Source organism: Rattus norvegicus, chromosome 6 (assembly GCF_021556685.1).
Source record: "Rattus norvegicus strain SHRSP/BbbUtx chromosome 6, alternate assembly SHRSP_T2T, whole genome shotgun sequence".
Lineage (NCBI taxonomy): Eukaryota > Metazoa > Chordata > Mammalia > Rodentia > Muridae > Rattus > Rattus norvegicus.
In genome coordinates, this window is record NC_141539.1 from 31,661,866 (window position 1) to 31,678,207 (window position 16,342).

The 16,342-nt window shown below is 52.2% G+C and overlaps 3 protein-coding genes across 4 annotated transcripts; 2 read left to right on the forward strand and 1 right to left on the reverse strand.

The window, feature by feature from the left end:
• The first annotated feature begins 1,345 nt into the window (after positions 1 to 1,345).
• On the forward strand, positions 1,346 to 3,859 carry Prr30 (proline rich 30). Its single transcript, NM_001170709.1, has 3 exons — positions 1,346 to 1,478; positions 1,562 to 1,612; positions 2,056 to 3,859. Exon 3 carries the CDS (start codon positions 2,414 to 2,416, stop codon positions 3,617 to 3,619), a length of 1,206 nt encoding a protein of 401 aa, NP_001164180.1. The 5' UTR covers positions 1,346 to 1,478; positions 1,562 to 1,612; positions 2,056 to 2,413; the 3' UTR covers positions 3,620 to 3,859.
• Positions 3,860 to 5,089: 1,230 nt separating this feature from the next.
• Preb (prolactin regulatory element binding) lies at positions 5,090 to 8,875 on the forward strand. Its single transcript, NM_001170708.1, is given in 9 exon segments — positions 5,090 to 5,394; positions 5,938 to 6,127; positions 6,378 to 6,598; positions 6,772 to 6,852; positions 6,960 to 7,084; positions 7,253 to 7,426; positions 7,571 to 7,643; positions 7,804 to 7,963; positions 8,213 to 8,875. Coding segments are annotated over 9 exon segments (1,254 nt in total). The 5' UTR covers positions 5,090 to 5,259; the 3' UTR covers positions 8,308 to 8,875.
• Abhd1 (abhydrolase domain containing 1) lies at positions 8,807 to 13,794 on the reverse strand. Of its 2 annotated transcripts, NM_001008520.1 has the most exons (9): positions 13,618 to 13,794; positions 10,890 to 11,050; positions 10,412 to 10,594; positions 10,224 to 10,269; positions 9,935 to 10,047; positions 9,643 to 9,816; positions 9,455 to 9,503; positions 9,209 to 9,374; positions 8,807 to 9,101 (listed from the first exon to the last, which is right to left on the reverse strand). In NM_001008520.1, exons 1-9 carry the CDS (start codon positions 13,753 to 13,755, stop codon positions 8,893 to 8,895), a joined length of 1,239 nt encoding a protein of 412 aa, NP_001008520.1. In that variant the 5' UTR covers positions 13,756 to 13,794; the 3' UTR covers positions 8,807 to 8,892. The 2 variants fall into 2 exon arrangements, with proteins under 2 accessions (NP_001008520.1, XP_087409207.1); XM_087553081.1 differs by lacking the exon at positions 9,935 to 10,047 and having other exon boundaries at positions 8,822 to 9,101; positions 9,643 to 9,862; positions 13,618 to 13,791.
• Between the last annotated feature and the right edge of the window lie 2,548 nt (positions 13,795 to 16,342).

A 16,342-nucleotide genomic window follows, 5' to 3' on the forward strand; every position in this document is an offset into this window, starting at 1 on the left:
TTAGAGACCTTCTTTCCACTTGTTCCACAGTGTTTTATGAACAGGAACTGACAAAAAATAAGAGAAGCGGCCAGTGTGAACTGGGGTTTGCCGAATCATCTTTCATTCACAAGGCGAGACGTTCTGCTTCTTCTGACATCTCTGAAACCAAATGTGGGGTGTTTTCAGACACATCTCCAATTCTCGGACACCAAGTGTCCAACAATTCAATGAAATTTCTAGCACCACACACCCACAGGTGTTCGTAGTGGGTCCCATAAATCAAAGGGACCGGTGCTAAAGGATCGTCTCCAGGGTCAGATTTTAGTTTTGAGTGCTGGACCGTCTGTACTTCTAAATATCCACTGTCAGTTGGAAATCCCTGTGACTTCCTCTGTCGAGTAAGTTGTCAGAACAGTGCACAGAACTCAGTTCTATCTTCCTTGGGCTTTCTCTTTTCGCCATGAAGGATAGAACCCAAAGGGAAGAGATGTGTAGGGCCAGGTACGTGGAGGATGGTGACGAATGCAACGCTTCCTTGCCCTCTCTGTGCACACCATCCACCCAGCAACTATGTGAGACGCCAACCCAGGAGTTCATTGAACCCTATCATTTAGGGTTTTTTTTTAAATGAGTATTTCATCATATGGGCACACATTGGCCATTGGTGACTGAATTCAGTGTCAAGTCCCTCGCTCCTCCCTGAAGGCTAGTAGATGAGCCTCTTTCTGACCACCTGGTTTGATCAGCTGACTAAGGGCCCAACGGACATCGTGGTAGTATAAATTCATATACAATTGACTGGGGCTCGTTGTAAATAGCAAAAAAACACCAAACACTGTAATGTAAACGATCGTCAGATCATGGTCCTTGCATCCCTAGGATGTGAACACTTTCCACAGCTATACTTCCTTTAGACAGTGAGCCAATGAGGACATCGGAAGGCCCAGCCCTGCCTCCCTCACACAGAGTGGTGAGAACTGTAAATTTTAAGAGTACACAGGGAAGAGTTAGGTTTGTGGGTGTGCACCAAACAATTCCACTTGACAATTTTACCAAAGCAGCCTTCGCTTTGTCCCTGAGAAAGACCCAGAGCATTGACAGGGAGGAGAAGGCAGAATCTATGATGTCATCATCTGACCTCTGTGACATAGGCTTTTGATGCCAGAGAGAGAGAGCTGCTTTCAGGGAATGAGACCCTCAGCTCCCACTGGGGGCGGCAACGCCGCCCCTTAGGCAAAGCCTCGGTCTCTTGGAGCCTTTTACCAGCTGGCCCTACTGTTGCTGCCACTGACTCTCATAATCCTTCTCGGCCAAGGCCAGGCTAAGGGAGAAGGACTCCAGTGTTAAGGGTGACAAGAGTCCAGGGGAACCAGCATGCCAGGAAACCAGGATGCTTACAAAATCTGTGTGTCAGGATTAGGACAGAACCCTGTACCACAGAAGAGCTCTGTGTACCAGAGAAAGGACTGAGGGCACTGCTCAGACTGGAATGCTGGGTGAGAGTCAGTTTAGGGGGTCAGAGACTGGAGGCGGGGAGGAGGGTGGACAGACTGTTTCGTGACTCTGCTTTCTCTTCCAGGTCCCCTATTTGGTGAAGTGTCTTTCGAAACGGTGGAAGGAAAGCACACTGGTAAAGCACTGTCTATTACCCTCCATTCCTTTCCCATCTTGGCCCTCCCTGCTGCCCATTTCCCCTCAATCCTCCCTCCTTCCAGCCATAATCTCCATTTTCCTAACCTCCCCTAGAGCACCTTCCCAGATTGACTGACTTCAAAGGTGACAGACTGCTAGTGTCTTTGTTGTTTTGAGACAGACTCATGGAGCCCAGGCGAGCCTCGAGCTCCTTATATTCCCACTGGGATTACAGGCTTGTGCCAGCATGTCCCACTGACATGGTGTTGGGGATCATACCAAGGACTTCGAGCATGCTAGGCAAACAATCTACCTGCTGTGCTACACCCAAAGTCCTCACACCGAGGGTCTCAAGTTCACACCCGAAATGAGCACCAGAAGCAGAATCCAGAAGTGGACCAACCACCCCCGACATTTTGACCCCTGTCTTTTTCTCCACAGGTCCTACAGACTGTGTTTTCTTCCTCCTGATTCTCCCCAAATAGTTACAGTTGTCCCTCAGCTCCCCAAGGACAGCTCACATTCTCCATACATCCCTGGCGAATGGCTAAGGGAAAGTGAAGAGCCAAGCTTAGATGCAGGCTCTGGACTGAGCACGCCACACCCAGGTAGAGAGGCTGCGTGTCCCCTTGGTCTGCTGCTGATGCCTGCAGAAGAACGAGGCTGCTGTGGCCACACTGTGCACAGAAGGCAGCCTTGACCACCAGCCACAGCTGGCGTCAGAGATCCTCACGCTGACTCTTAGATCTCTACTCACTGGTCTTGTTGCCCCAACCACTTCTCTCCTGGATTCAAGGCAATGTTGCCTCAAAACAAGGACCAGGTGCTGCTACAGAACGCAGTACCCCCAGGGTGTCCCCCTCAGGTCCTCTCGCAGTTTGTCGGCTCCCCTCCACCCAACCTAGCATCTCTTGCTTCCCATCAGACCATCCCTTCTCCCCACCTTCCTTTGCCCACCACCACACAGACTTATTTATTCTCTTCTCTGACACAGACCCGCTCTCCTGGGCCTCACTTATACTCTTCTGACTCAAATTCTGACTTTGTTCCTCTTCCCTACTCTTCCTCTCTCCCAAGATCCTCTTCTTGCTTTCGCACAAACTATACTGTCTTTGGTGAAAAACACCCCTCCCCACACTCCACCTCTCCCTCGAACTATCAGCTCTGTCTCTCTCCACCTCTCACCAGCTCCTCCTCTCTTTCCCAGCTACAAAATTCCTCTCCTCACCCCTGCCAGTCCCCTTCCCACCTCCAGGACTTTCAAAGCTCCACGATCACTTCCCCTAGCCCCGGTGTACCTTCTCGAGGGATCCAGAGTCACAAGCAAGCATGGCAGTGGCCTCAATCCAAAAACATCAGGTCCTCTGGGGTGGCAAGGGGATGTGTGCCAAGCAAGGTGGACCCTGCAGAATTCAAGGACCCAGGGGCCCTCGCCCAAGCCCTGGTGGTCCATGTGGGGCACCGCAGAATTGCACGAGACCTGCAGCTACAGTTTCTGCAGCGCCTGTGGCTAGGCACAACCGGCCCAGCTCCAGTCGTGGAGTACCCCATATGTCTAGTGTGCCTCCAGCCCCGCACCCCATCTTGCCCCACCCCCAAGTACAAGACTGTACCCCGGCTGCTTGCCTTCCCTCAACTACTGCCCTGTGCCCAGGGCCAGGAACCTGGACCTCTCCGAATAGGCATTGGCTTCGGCCTCCGCCTGCCCCGGGGCCAGGCCAAGGCATTGCATCTACTGCCAAAGAAAAATCCAGAGGGAGCAGGGTCTCAGGAAGAGGTCCTCCAGAGTCAAGAGCCTGCAACCCAGGCATCAGTTCAAATCACCGGCACACTCTTCCAGGCCGGGAGTCTCCGGTCTGTAAACCTTCAATCACCAAAGCCCAGCCAGTGTTCCAGGCCTCTACTTCAGGCACCAAGACAGGCCAGCGCGTCCCCAAAGTCCAGGCCTTCTGTCTCAAAGAGGTCTGTGCCCCTAGGGTCTACTCTTCGAAAGTCGCCATCTTAATTCCAGAGCAGCGGAGACCCTCTGGAACACCCCTTCCAAATCCTACCCTCCCTACCAGGACTTCTCAGACCTTGGGAAGCCACAGAGACACCTTGAAGGGCTGGCTGGCCGGAAGCCAGGTGTGTTCTCCTGCCCTGAACCCTGGGAACCCCTTGTGGAGTCTGCTTTCCCCTAGTTGAAGAGACCAGAGGCCCAAGGCCTCATTCAGCCTTCAGTGTATCCAATAAAGCCTAACCCTGAGAATCTTGTGCTGTGTCTACTATGCCCACAGGATGGAATTGATGGCTATGGGATAAAGCCAGTCTCACAAAAGGCTTGGGGGACTGAGGGATTAAGGATTAAGGTCACCAAGTGCTACGCACTTGAGTACACACTAGTACCTGAGACCCTTAGAGACCTCTACAAGGTTCTTGAGTTTAATTCAAGTCTATGGACAGATAATTAGAATCAAAGATTAGGCTAATGGGTCTATTTCTCCAGGGAGAAGCCTGGGTTGACAAGGATGTAGCAAATCATTTTCCTCACAGGAAAGGAGATTGCTAGCAACGTATTCGTACACAGGTATCCCATGCACAGACCGGAAACTAGAAGGCTCCTTCAGAAGAGCTAGAGATACTGTCTTAGTGTCACAATTGTAACTCCAGTTCCAGGGGATACAACGCCCTCTTCTGTCTTCAGTGAATACACACACACACACACACACACACACACACACACACACACACACACACACACACACACACGGGGGCGGGGGAGGATAGGAGGAAAAAGGAAAAAGGAGAGGAGAGGGGAGGAGAGAGGAGAGGGAGGAGAGGGGAGAGGAGAGGCACATATGACAGCACATAGAAGACACCTGTCGGGGAGCAACCGCCACGTAACTTCTGTGTTCCAGAAGTGGACGTCAATGGGGTTGGGGATTTAGCTCAGTGGTAGAGCGATTTCCTAGGAAGCGCAAGGCCCTGGGTTCGGTCCCCAGCTCCGGAAAAAAAAAAAAAAAAAAAAGAACCAGAAGTGGACGTCAAGTCGTAAGAAAGGGTCCAATCAGCCGCGGAGGACAGTGTCAAAATGGGTACTGAATTCTTCATATTAGGATATTAGGAAGCAGTGAATCTGTTTTGGGGAGTCTGCCCTCGCCGTGAGCCGGGAGAAATCACTTCCTCCCAGGAGTAACACATAAAGGCCCCGCTTGTACGAGTCTGTGTATCTCTCCTGAAGTGGGGGCCGTCCCAGTCCGAGAACTTTTTAATTCAAGATTTACTGATCTTCAGTAGTCTCTTCCAGTCCCACCTCCCACGCCCCACACAAAGATGGCAGCTACGCCGTCATTCGAGGTTAGGAACCGGATCCGAAGCCAGGGTTCCGTGACAGCGCGTCCCGCTAGTGCTGACGCAGATTGGCGTACTGCGCTTGCGCAGAGAGAGCCCAGGAGCGCGGCGCGTGCGCACTGAACGCCTGCGAGACCCAGTCGGTCGCGCGAGCGCAGATCGGCTACCTGCGGTGATTAGAGTGGTGGCAAATCCACAGTGCTGAGAGGGGTCGCCAGTCTTCCGGGAAACTGTAGCACCAAGTTCCGCAGCTTTTGGAGGCGGGGCGCGGCATGTCTTGGGTTCCTCCGGGCTGGCAGTGAACGTGCGGGCAGGATGGGCCGGCGCCGGGGTGTGGAGCTGTACCGGGCCCCGTTCCCGTTGTACGCGCTTCGGATAGACCCCAAGACTGGACTGCTCATCGCTGCGGGCGGAGGAGGAGCTGCCAAGACCGGCATAAAGAATGGCGTGGTGAGAACGCAGGGCCACTGGGAACAGGTTATACCGTGGCCGAGGGCGATTCCAGGGTGGCCGGGGGATGCAGAGGTGAGCCGTACCCCTGCTTTAGACCCTGCCCATTTCTAGTGAGAGCACCCCGCATTGCCGCTCGGGTGCTGGTTCCACCTGAGCAGAGCGGTTGAGACAACCAAAATTAGACTGAAAGCTGTGCAGGTCTGCGAAGCCTGGACTGTCCATCCACGCCGGATTACGGGAGCTGGTCCAGGGCTCTTACTCTGTCTGGCCTTTTCCAGGAAGGCACATTGTCTGTCCTCAAGCAGCTGGAGACTGGATTCTTTTCTTTCTGTAAACCGGACCTAGTAATCTAAGCCCTGCTTTGCTGTGCGAATCGGGAAGCTCCAATAAGAGAATAAAGCTCTAAGCAACAACAACCAAAACAAAACAAACAAAAAAACATGAGCTGGAGGTGCGGGAAGCAAAGGCTTCAACTGAGACTAGGACGCAATGTGACTTCCGGAGCTGGCCTGAACTTTGCCCACTTTGGTTCCCTCACAGCATTTTCTGCAGCTAGAGCAGATCAGCGGGTGCCTGAGCGCCTCCTTGCTGCACTCTCATGACACGGAGACAAGGGCCACTATGAATTTGGCGCTGGCTGGTGACATCCTTGCTGCTGGACAGGATGCCCAGTGTCAGCTTCTTCGTTTCCAGATCCATCAACAGAAGGGCAGTAAAGCAGAGAAGTCAGGTGAGGAGCTTTGGGAAAAGTCGTTCTAAATCTTAGTCTCTAAAACCGAGAGGTTAGATGTGGGGTGATGGTAACATCAAAGCCTGTCCTCGGGTCAGTAGGGGATTGGCACTAGGATTGGTGCATACCTGTAATATCAGTGCTTAGGAGTACAGGCAAGAGGATATTTAAGGCTAGCCTGGGGTACCTAGCAAATCCCTGTCTTAAACAACAAAGAAGTCTGGATCCTGGGAAATTGTTTGTGTTGCAGGTTCCAAGGAGCAGGGGCCTCGGCAGAGGAAGGGGGCAGCTCCAGCAGAGAAGAAATCGGGAGCGGAAGTTCACCCGGAAGGGGTTGAGCTCAAAGTAAAGAATTTGGAGGCAGTACAGACAGACTTCAGCACTGAACCGCTGCAGAAAGTTGTGTGCTTCAACCATGATAACACCCTGCTTGCCACCGGAGGAACTGACGGTCATGTTCGTGTCTGGAAGGTGTGGTTTTAGGGGCTTGTGGGAGGGGTGAGGGTCAGTTGCAAGAGCACCAAAACTGTGAAAATCTGCATATGCATTCTGTGAAATTTATGAATGGCCACTGGGTTAAGAGGGATGGGGATCGCAGTGTTCTTGCTGTCTGGTCGGTAACTGTGGTACTGTCTTGGCTGTAGGTACCTAGCCTAGAGAAAGTTCTGGAGTTTAAAGCCCACGAAGGGGAGATTGGAGATTTGGCTTTGGGTCCTGATGGCAAGGTGAAGAGGTGGGGGGGTGTGGGGCGCTGGTGCAGAAAGGGGGAGCCTATGGGCGGCTTGCCCAGTGTGTGGATGTCCTAACTGTCCATCTTTGGGATCCTCCCCAGTTGGTTACTGTGGGCTGGGACTTTAAGGCCTCCGTGTGGCAGAAGGATCAACTGGTGACACAGCTACAGTGGCAAGAGAATGGACCCACCTCTTCTAACACACCGTACCGCTACCAGGCCTGCAGGTGTGCAGGTCCCAGGGTGGCTGGCAGGCACACCTCATTGGGGAGTGGGAAAGGACCGAAGGAGCTGGGGATGGCTGGAGTCTTATTGGAGGTTGTTCCAGGGGTGACGGGGTGCAGGGCACAAACCTGAGGGCTGACAGGAACTGAAAGCCTTTGCCTGGCCTCTAGGTTTGGGCAGGTTCCAGATCAGCCTGGTGGGCTGCGACTCTTCACAGTGCAGATACCCCACAAGCGCCTACGACAGCCCCCACCCTGCTACCTCACAGCCTGGGACAGTTCCACCTTCTTGCCTCTTCGGACCAGGTCCTGTGGCCATGAAGTCATTTCCTGCCTCACTGTCAGGTGTGAAGTCCTACTGCTTGGTTGGATGGTGGGCGCCTGAGGGAGCCGGGGAATGAGTTCTGACTCAGTCTCTTGAGGACCACTACTGGGGGAAAGGAGGTTTCCGCACAAGCTCCCAGAACAATGAATCCTTTGTTGTTACAGTGAATCGGGTACCTTCCTAGGCCTAGGCACGGTCACTGGCTCTGTCGCCATCTACATAGCTTTCTCTCTCCAGGTAATGGTAGTGGTTGGCACAACCCTATGGGAGGGTTACAAGCTTACCCTGTCCTGATTAAACAGGAAGGAAATGGCCCAGGGGAAGCCTGTTAGGACAGTGGAGCATGCCTCCCAGAAGGGAGCCTCCAACTAGGCTTTCCTCACTACTTTCTCCCCAGCGCCTGTATTATGTGAAGGAGGCCCATGGCATTGTGGTGACAGATGTGACCTTTCTACCTGAGAAGGGTTGCGGTCCAAAGCTCCTTGGGCCCCATGAAACGGCCCTGTTCTCTGTGGCTGTGGATAGTCGTTGCCAGTTGCACCTGCTGCCCTCACGGCGTGAGTCATTGTTGTGTTTCGTGTGTGTGTGTGTGTGTGTGTGTGTGTGTGTGTGTGTGTGTGTGTGTGTGTCTATCTGTGTCTCTGTGTGTGTCTGCGCATGTGTGTTGGTGGGAAGGGTATCACCTGGGAAATGGACTGTTTTTATCCATCCGTCTGCCCCTCCTTGAATGAAAGAGGTTAAGGGTTCTGGTTTTCACGCTCCAACGCATCTTTGCCCACTCACTTCTTCCCCTGCCCCGCCCTCAGGGAGTGTTCCCGTATGGCTCCTGCTCCTGCTATGTGTTGGCCTTATTATCGTGACCATCCTGCTGCTCCAGAGTGCCTTCCCGGGGTTTCTTTAACATCCTGACCAATGGGAGTCATCCTTGGACAGTACTACCTTCTGGAGCAGAGTCATTGAGGCCCATGACTGAAGCTGCATCTGATGAAATGGATGGGTACTGCCGGTCCCTGCTAAAGCCTGCCGGCCAGTGGCCTCCCTATCACTCTGGGTCTTGGGAGCCCTGCTTTCACCTGTGGATCCATTTAGGACAGTGTGGTCTGAAGCTCAGGCCACACTGCCTGCCTCGTTCCCTCTGCCTCCCAGGGCTCCAGAGCCGAGCTCTTCCTAGGAACATGTGAAGATGCCAAAGAGCCCAGAGGCATTGCCATCCTTCTCGCAGAGACTGTTTTTCCTCCTCCCCTTCCAGTCTGCGCACAAGGTCCTCAGCTTTGTCGAGACAAAGTCTGTGGAAGAGGCAAAAGGAAGACCCAGGTAGCGGTGATCTGTAGGTAGCACCCAGCCAGTCAGGCCAGACGCACAGGGAGTTCCTGGGTGACCTACTGCAGCCTGAGGAAAGGGAAAGTGAACCTCAGTTTATTAGGCAGGAAGAGTTGATATTTAATAAAGAAAGAAAGATTGAACCGAGACCCCAGCAGTCCTCTGGTCAGCTCTTTCCATCTTCAGGAGTGAGTGCTCCGAGGCCCGGCAGCCCCACCGAGTGCTGGAAGACAGCTCGGGCATACTGATGTAGCACGCGGTTCATGTAACAGTGTTGCCAGGGCAGCAGCCCTTCCAGGAAGCCAATGTGGCCACCCCGAGCTGTGATGAGCAGGGCCACGTAGGGAGACTTCTGGGCAGCCTGCAGAGGGAGGGCTGAGAGGGAGTCAGAGAGGTCAAAACGCTGCCCTGGAATGCACCTCAGTACACCCCACATCTGGGGTTCAGTAGCCTTGGGCCAGGGCGTGGTTATAGCCACTTACCCTGCACTGGGGAGAAGGGATCGTCTGCTGCATTGAGGCAGAGGACAGGGGTGCAGATGGCATCCACCTTGGTTCTCGGGCTTGAGGCATGGTAATAAGCCGCACAGTCTTTATACCCAAAAGCCACAGATGTGTAGCGCTCATCCAGCTGGCGGATTGTGCGGGCCTGTATGGTGGAGGCAGGATAGGTTATAACATTAGAAAGTAGGAGACCGACACTGGGGTAAGGGGGTGATGGGAAGATACCTTTATCGCAAAGTCTACATCCAACACCTTTTCAATTGACTTTCTGTTCCTGGAAAAGAATACATCAGGGTTTGCCCAGACTCCTGCACCTAGCCCAGCGCTCACAGCTCCTGTCTTCTTACCTCCTCAAGAAAGCCCAGATTGGAACAGACCCAAGCGATGGCACAGTCTGCCGCCTGCTGTCCTACCTGGCCACAAGCCGGCAGAGTCCAGCAGTGAGGGGCTGGTTGAAGAGCAGTGAGTTGAGTGGGGTCTCCAAGGAGTCAACGGTCTCAAAGGAATCCCAACACGCAGACATGGTCAGTCCCGCGACCAAGCCTCCAGCCTTCCCGGTCCGTGCCAGGTAGTTAAGTACCAGTATCCTGTAAAATTGGATGCAGGGCCGTGGAAAGTGTTGGCATGAGAACACTGGGACAGAAGAGGAAGAAAAAAGACAAGATGAACAACCGGGTCTTTGGAATGAACCCAGGCGACTATTACCCTCCGAAAGAGATCCCCACAGCCAGCAGTGGAGCTCGGGAGTAGCGGTGCTTTATGTGCTTCACAACCGTTTCTAGGTCTTCAGTGTTGCTGGCACAGTAAGCCCTGTGCGTCTAAGGGCAAAGTGGGTCATTGGCTAGGGAGGGAGGCTCCAGCCAGAAGGCAGCCAAATGGTAGGGCTCAGGAAGTAGTGAGGAAGGGTAGGGGGTAGGTAAGTAGGTAGAGTCCTAGGGCCAGTGGTCTGTAGAGGGACAGGTACAGGGCCACCACAAAGGAGGAGGGTACTCACCAGCAGCTCTTCCCCTCGGCATCCACGGTTATTAAATACAACAGCCCTGGGGCAACACAGGTGTGTGAGCCAAACCCTCTCAAGAAGACCCTCCCCCTCGGTGGTCTTCAGAAAGGCCCCTGAGGAAGAGTACCGCGGCAGGGGTCAGATGTACTTTTCCCTTCCTGAGTCCTGTTCCCCATCCTTACCTATAGCCATCCTTCAGAGCCTGGTCAACTAGGTGTAAGATATATGGCTCCTGGCTGCTGCCGCTGATACCCGGAAGCAATAGTACTATGGGCTGGGTGGTCGGGTCTGGGCAGTGACTGCTGTAAGGCTGCTCAGCCCAGTCCAGAAGGAACTGGCCTCCATCCGGGGTCTGGAGGACTTCACTGGGGTTTAAGAGAGATTGGAACACAAAGATGGCTATTAGGAGTTGCGCTTCGGAGCTCTACCCTCTGACTCACCCACAAGGCTCCGCCGCTTGTCATGGGCACGAGTCACATAAAACAGTAAGGCTGACCCGCTAGTGAAGACAGATGGATTGACCTTGCATGGGCACAAGCAGAGAGCCTTTCCACACACCCAGCCTCATGCTTTGGGGCAAAGATTAGCTTGGTTTAAAGAGGTGCATCGGTTTCCCTTAGATACTTGGAGCTGTGTGTTCCTGGTTCTGACCCTTCTTACCTCCGGTAAGGGATCACAGGCTGAGACTGCAGGAGGACTCGAAAGATGGTTTGCAGCCGTCCCTCAAAGCACCATAGTGTGGGGTAGAAAGTCTCCACAGTGACTGGACAGTGTTGCTCCAGGAAGGCCAGAAACTGGGGCCCAGCCACCAGACGAGGCCTCTATAATCACACAACACAATTGGCTTCTTTTTTTTTTTCTTGTCCCAGACACTGGAGGGTAAGTGATCCCTTCCCCGGAATCCAGCCTTTAGGATATTGCTTTGCCACAATAAAGTATTCAGGACAGCTCAGACTAGAGCGGCAGAGTCGCCTTAAATAATACAGTCATATGGTGCCCCCAGAAAGCCTCAGTCCTAAAGTGTCACCTCCAGCACTGACCCTGCACGCACTCCGTCCCCTCCTCAACCCCATCTGTGCTAGAACAGATAGTATAAGCTGATCCCCTATTGTAAGGCCTGTGGTCCTCTGGCTGGATAGTCGGAGTTCCTGTTGGATTTTAATCATGTGCCTCTCCTTGTGAGTGTGAGCACACAGGTCATATCTTGCCCGTGGGGTCCAGAAGTGTTGGATCCTATAGAGCTGGAGTGAGGTAGCTGAGGGCCGCAGCGTGGATGCTGGAAAACAGACTGATCCTCAGGAACAGTAGTGCATGCTCTTCAGGGTTGAGACATCTGCCCAGGGTGGTTGGGGCCTTGAGCTCATCATAATCCTCCTGCCTGTGTGCTAGGCTTGTGCCCCCATGGTGTCCTGGTTGGGATTCTTGGCCAGGCGAAGAAACCTCTGCCATTCAATCTGTCCTCATTGTAGCAGAATTGTCCAAATACGTCTCCCTGAAGCTTGCTCCACTCACTCTGGCTTCTCCTGTACTCCACTGTTTTTAGCACCCCATATTTCTGCCATTCCTAATGTGTGTGCTCAGTGAGGAAGGGCATCTTTTGCAGGACGCCTCCCATTCTCTTGTGGAGCCCTGGTCCTTAAGCTGTGCTCTACAAGAGGAAGCATCCTAACGTGAACAACTGTTTCCTTTCCTCATGCCAACTAGAGAAAAGGGCACAGCAATGGGACAATAGGGACAAACGAGGTCAGTGGGCACCAAGCCCTGACTGCCAGCCTCTTTGCTTGGTTCTGCATAGCCATGAAGTAAATGAGCTGGCCCGGCCTCAGGGTAAGGACACTATGCTGAACAAAGTTGGAGGACGCCCGCCTAAGACAGGAATGGAAGGGCTGAGTTGGGATGCAGTAGCTCAGTGGTAAACCCCAGGACAGGCTCAGTGTTGGAGAAGGTTTTTTAAATCATAAACTGCACTTGTAAGAAACTTAGATCCTGATCTGTCTCACAGCCATGCTACTCAGAAGGAGAGAGGCAAATGACCACTACTAGCAAGGCCCAGTTTTTCCTGTGACTTGGACCCTGGTCCTTAAACCCTGAAATAACAGCAGTGAAATCACTGTATTCTAATGCAGACAAATTACAACCTTCTTTGATAAGATAGAGTAAAGAAATTATGACTCTCACAGGTTAGCTGGTTTACCCAAAGACAGGAAACAAGGGCAAAGCAGAATTAACAATTATGGTAGCAACAATAATGACTTGTAAGTAAAATTTATTCAATGCTCATTGCATTCCAAGTATTATGTTAAGTAAGCATTCTGTGTACTTTTAAACATTTTACATTTTACTATTTATAGTTTAGATTTATTTTTATTTAATATGTGTGAGTGTTTGGCTGCATGTACATCTGTGCACCACCCGTATGCCGGAAAGCCAGAGAGGATGTTACAGACAGTTGTGAACTGGAAGTGTTGTGTAGTTGCCAGGAACAGAGCCTGGGTGCCTGTAAACATTCAGCCACCTCTCTACTCCCGATTTACATTACCTTCATCTACAGGTGACCACAACTGTCCTCTGTCCTCCAAAACAGGCCCCATGACCCCACTCTGTGGGCACAGGGCCTTGTTATGTTGTCTGTAGGCCAGAATGGCTCAAAACCCTTGGGCTCAAGTAATCCTCCTGTCTCAGCCTTCCAAGTAGCTGGGAATAAGCATTCAACTCCTAACAAGTTGAATCAAGAGCTTTCCTGTTAGACTCAGTTGCCTAAATAGATTTTAATGAGATACACACCTTAGCTTTCCTGGATGTAGATTGTGTATTTTATCTAAATTTCAGTTTGAGCAAATTGATCAAAAACAACCCATTAAGACTTCTCAGCGCTGTATACACAGAGCCTAGAACTTAGAACAGGACTGAGTATGTAAAGAATCATCCATCTGTCCTAAGTTTGGCAAGAACCTCAGGCAGTCCTCAAGAGAGAAGAGGCCCTGCTAAGCTGATGGACTAGTGCCAGAAGCACACAGGCATCCGGTTCACTATTCTGTGCAGCTAACGGACATAATCTACATATTTTAGTTAGACCACCTAAAGAGAAAGGCAAAGCAGAAAGCCCGCACCTCTGACACTTGAGGATACCCTCCACCCCACCTTTATCTAAAGGTCAGTCAACAGAATAGAGGGAGCACCCTTCCTGTGCTCAAAAACCCAGCTAGCGGGGTTCCAAGAATCTAAAAGAGGCAGAAACGGCTCTCCAGTAGGTCGTAATAGCAAAAGTCACATGGCACCGCAGAACCAACTACCCAAGCTTTCAGAAAGGGTTCGAGCCCAGGCTGGATATTACCCCCATCCACTCTAGAATCCCAAGCACGCCGGCCAGAGCTCGGCTCTCACCCACCTGGGGCACACATGCCCAGTAGTAGCCCAAGTAGAGAGCAATGCCAAGAGCTAAGAGCAGAGAGATGGCATCTGACCAGGTGCCATTTTGCGGGCTCAGAGAGGAACTCAGCATCTTGGTTATGTGGAGGTATTCCATTTCCCAGGCTCCCGGCTCCTCCAGCTCCTGAACTTTGACTCTTCCGCTTGCGGTTTGTCGTGCACCCACCTCTTGCAAGCCATTGGCAGGCCTCTGCAGGTCCCGCCCGCCGTCGGCCCCGCCCACCGCCTGTCCTGAGGCGAGGGGCGGTGTTTGGTTGTCAGCCGAAGCTCACAAGCCCCAGCAGGGGTAGCCAAGTCACCCACGCCCCTCCACTCCTGCTTCTCCTTAGTGGTGAAAAGCTCTGCAGCCCTAGGGCAATCAGCGCCCCCGCAGCTGCCATCTTGGTGCGTGCCATCTCTGAATGGCGAAGGCTGAATCAGGCACCCTGGGAAGGTCCCGCAGCCATTCCTGTGGCTCAGTCACAGAGTACAGCCATTCACCGTGACCCTCACACACTGGGCACAAGCACTGCTCAACAAATTGATCCATACTCAGGTTTCAGCCGCTCCGTGGTGACATTCTACTCCCTAGGTTAAATGTCTCTACGTGGTCTCTAACAATCCCCACCAACAGAAGGGGTGCAACAGATGATTTGCTCATCCGCTATGTAGCAGGCATTGGATATAAACGTCCCAGGGACCCTGTCCCTGTTTTAATTAGGGTACTTGAATAGTGACTGTGGTAGAACCTTGGTTTCCCACGGTATCTGTAGACTAGAATCATCTGGGAAATTGTACAGCCCCTAAGGCTCAGTTATATCACATATGTAACGCAAAAACCTCTCTACGAGATCTGGATGTTCCCCAAGCCCGAACTCTTAGGCAGAAAAAGGGAGCACTCTCTGCTGCTATTCGGGAGCAGGCGAAAATGACGCCCACACTTCTAATGGCGAAAAATGAGTAGGAGTTCACCAGGCAAGTGGGAGGAAACGTGCTAGTTCCAGAATAAGTGAAAATATGGAGTTAGGGGCTTTCTTACAGGAGCCAAAAAGAAATGCGCGACTGTGTGCGTGGGTGGTCAAGGAGCAGGTGCCAAACAGCTTCCTGAGGGCAGAGGAAACCCATCAAAGGGCTCTGGAAGAGAAGAAAGAGGAAAGAGGGAGGGAGAGAAGGAAGGAGGCAGGGAGACGGGAAGGAGGGAGGGAGGGAGAGAGAGAGCGCGCACGAGCTCACTGGATTTCAGAAGGAAACCCTCAGGCTACTTAGGGAGCGGGGAGGAGAAAGAAGTTAAGGGGCCAATCAGACACTGTTAGGAGCCCTGTTAGGGCACAGAAAACCGCAGGCTGTACTGGAGCACCGCCAGGGAGAGGAATGAAGATCTTTAAGATAGAAGGCTGACTTGGCAGGACTCTTCAGTAGGGTGAGGTTGAGGTAGAGGAGGAACAGGGACGACCTCCAAGTTCCAAAGTGCACAAATGCAGGCGTATCTATCCCTGGGGTGGGAGACCACAGGAGGGACAGGCTAAAAGAGAAGATAATTCATTCAGTTTCAGACACGTTGCACAAGAATGCTGGTACGTGGTCTGTTTTCTTAGACTCTGTACCTTTCTATCTGCGTCTATTAGTCAGGAGCCCAAGTTGGTGGCCCGGGTTCTTTACATCTCCCCTGAAGCCCAAAGTCCACTCTCTCAAGCAACGAAGGACTGCTTCTATGCTCCAGATCCCTCTGGAAAGATTGGATCTGGCTCATCCTCGCCCTGCTCCTGCCTTGTCTTTCTCTCAGAAAAAGACTGTGCCTGCCTTTTGCTCCTGTCTGGCATCTAAAGGACATTGGTGCTTCCCCCTTGAGACTGTGCAAAGCTTTGCTTGACTTTTGTCTCCAAGGTAACTGGAGACCTTTACACTTTTTCCTTAAAAGTGTTGACCCCTTCAGTGCCAGCACCCAGCAACAAAAGCTAGACCCGGGCACACATTAGTAGTATAATCAGTTCCTGAGGGCTGGGCCTTTTAAACTGGAGTTAGAAATCTTGGAGTCATTTCCATTCAGTTGGAGTGGTTCCATTTTGGTTGATTGGCTGGTTGGCTGGCTTTGGTTTTTTGAGACAGGGTTTCTCTGTGTAGCCGTGACTGTCCTGGATCTCACTCTTGTAGACCAGGCTGGCTTCAAACTCAACTCACAGAAATCTGCCTGCCTCTGCCTCCAAACTGCTTGAATTAAAGGTGAGCACCACCATCACCTGGCTTGTTTTGCTTCTGAGACACGGCTTCACTGTGCATCCCTGACTGGCCCAATAACTGCCACTAGACCAGGCTGGCCTTGAACTTGAAGTCATTCTCCTGTCTCTGCCTAAGTGCTGGGGTTACAAGTGTAAACCATCATGCTTGGTATCATCGGGATTCAGATGGAAAATTCATTTGTTGAGTTGGCTTTACAAAGCGTTCCACCTGGGCATTCTGATGGAAGTCATTCCCACAGTCTGGACACAGGAATCAAGGGTCATCAGATTGTCTCCTTGAGGATCCATGTGTGCATCTCCCTCCCACGGCTTCTGATGGTTTACTGGTGATCTTCAGCAGGGTCCATAGGCACTCGACACCACAGAATGGACAATTTCTAAAGATTGATTTCTGTCGTGTCTTTGCGTGTGTTTGTGTGTTGGGGTGCATGTTAGTACAGGTATCTGAGGACATTGGAGGAGGACAGA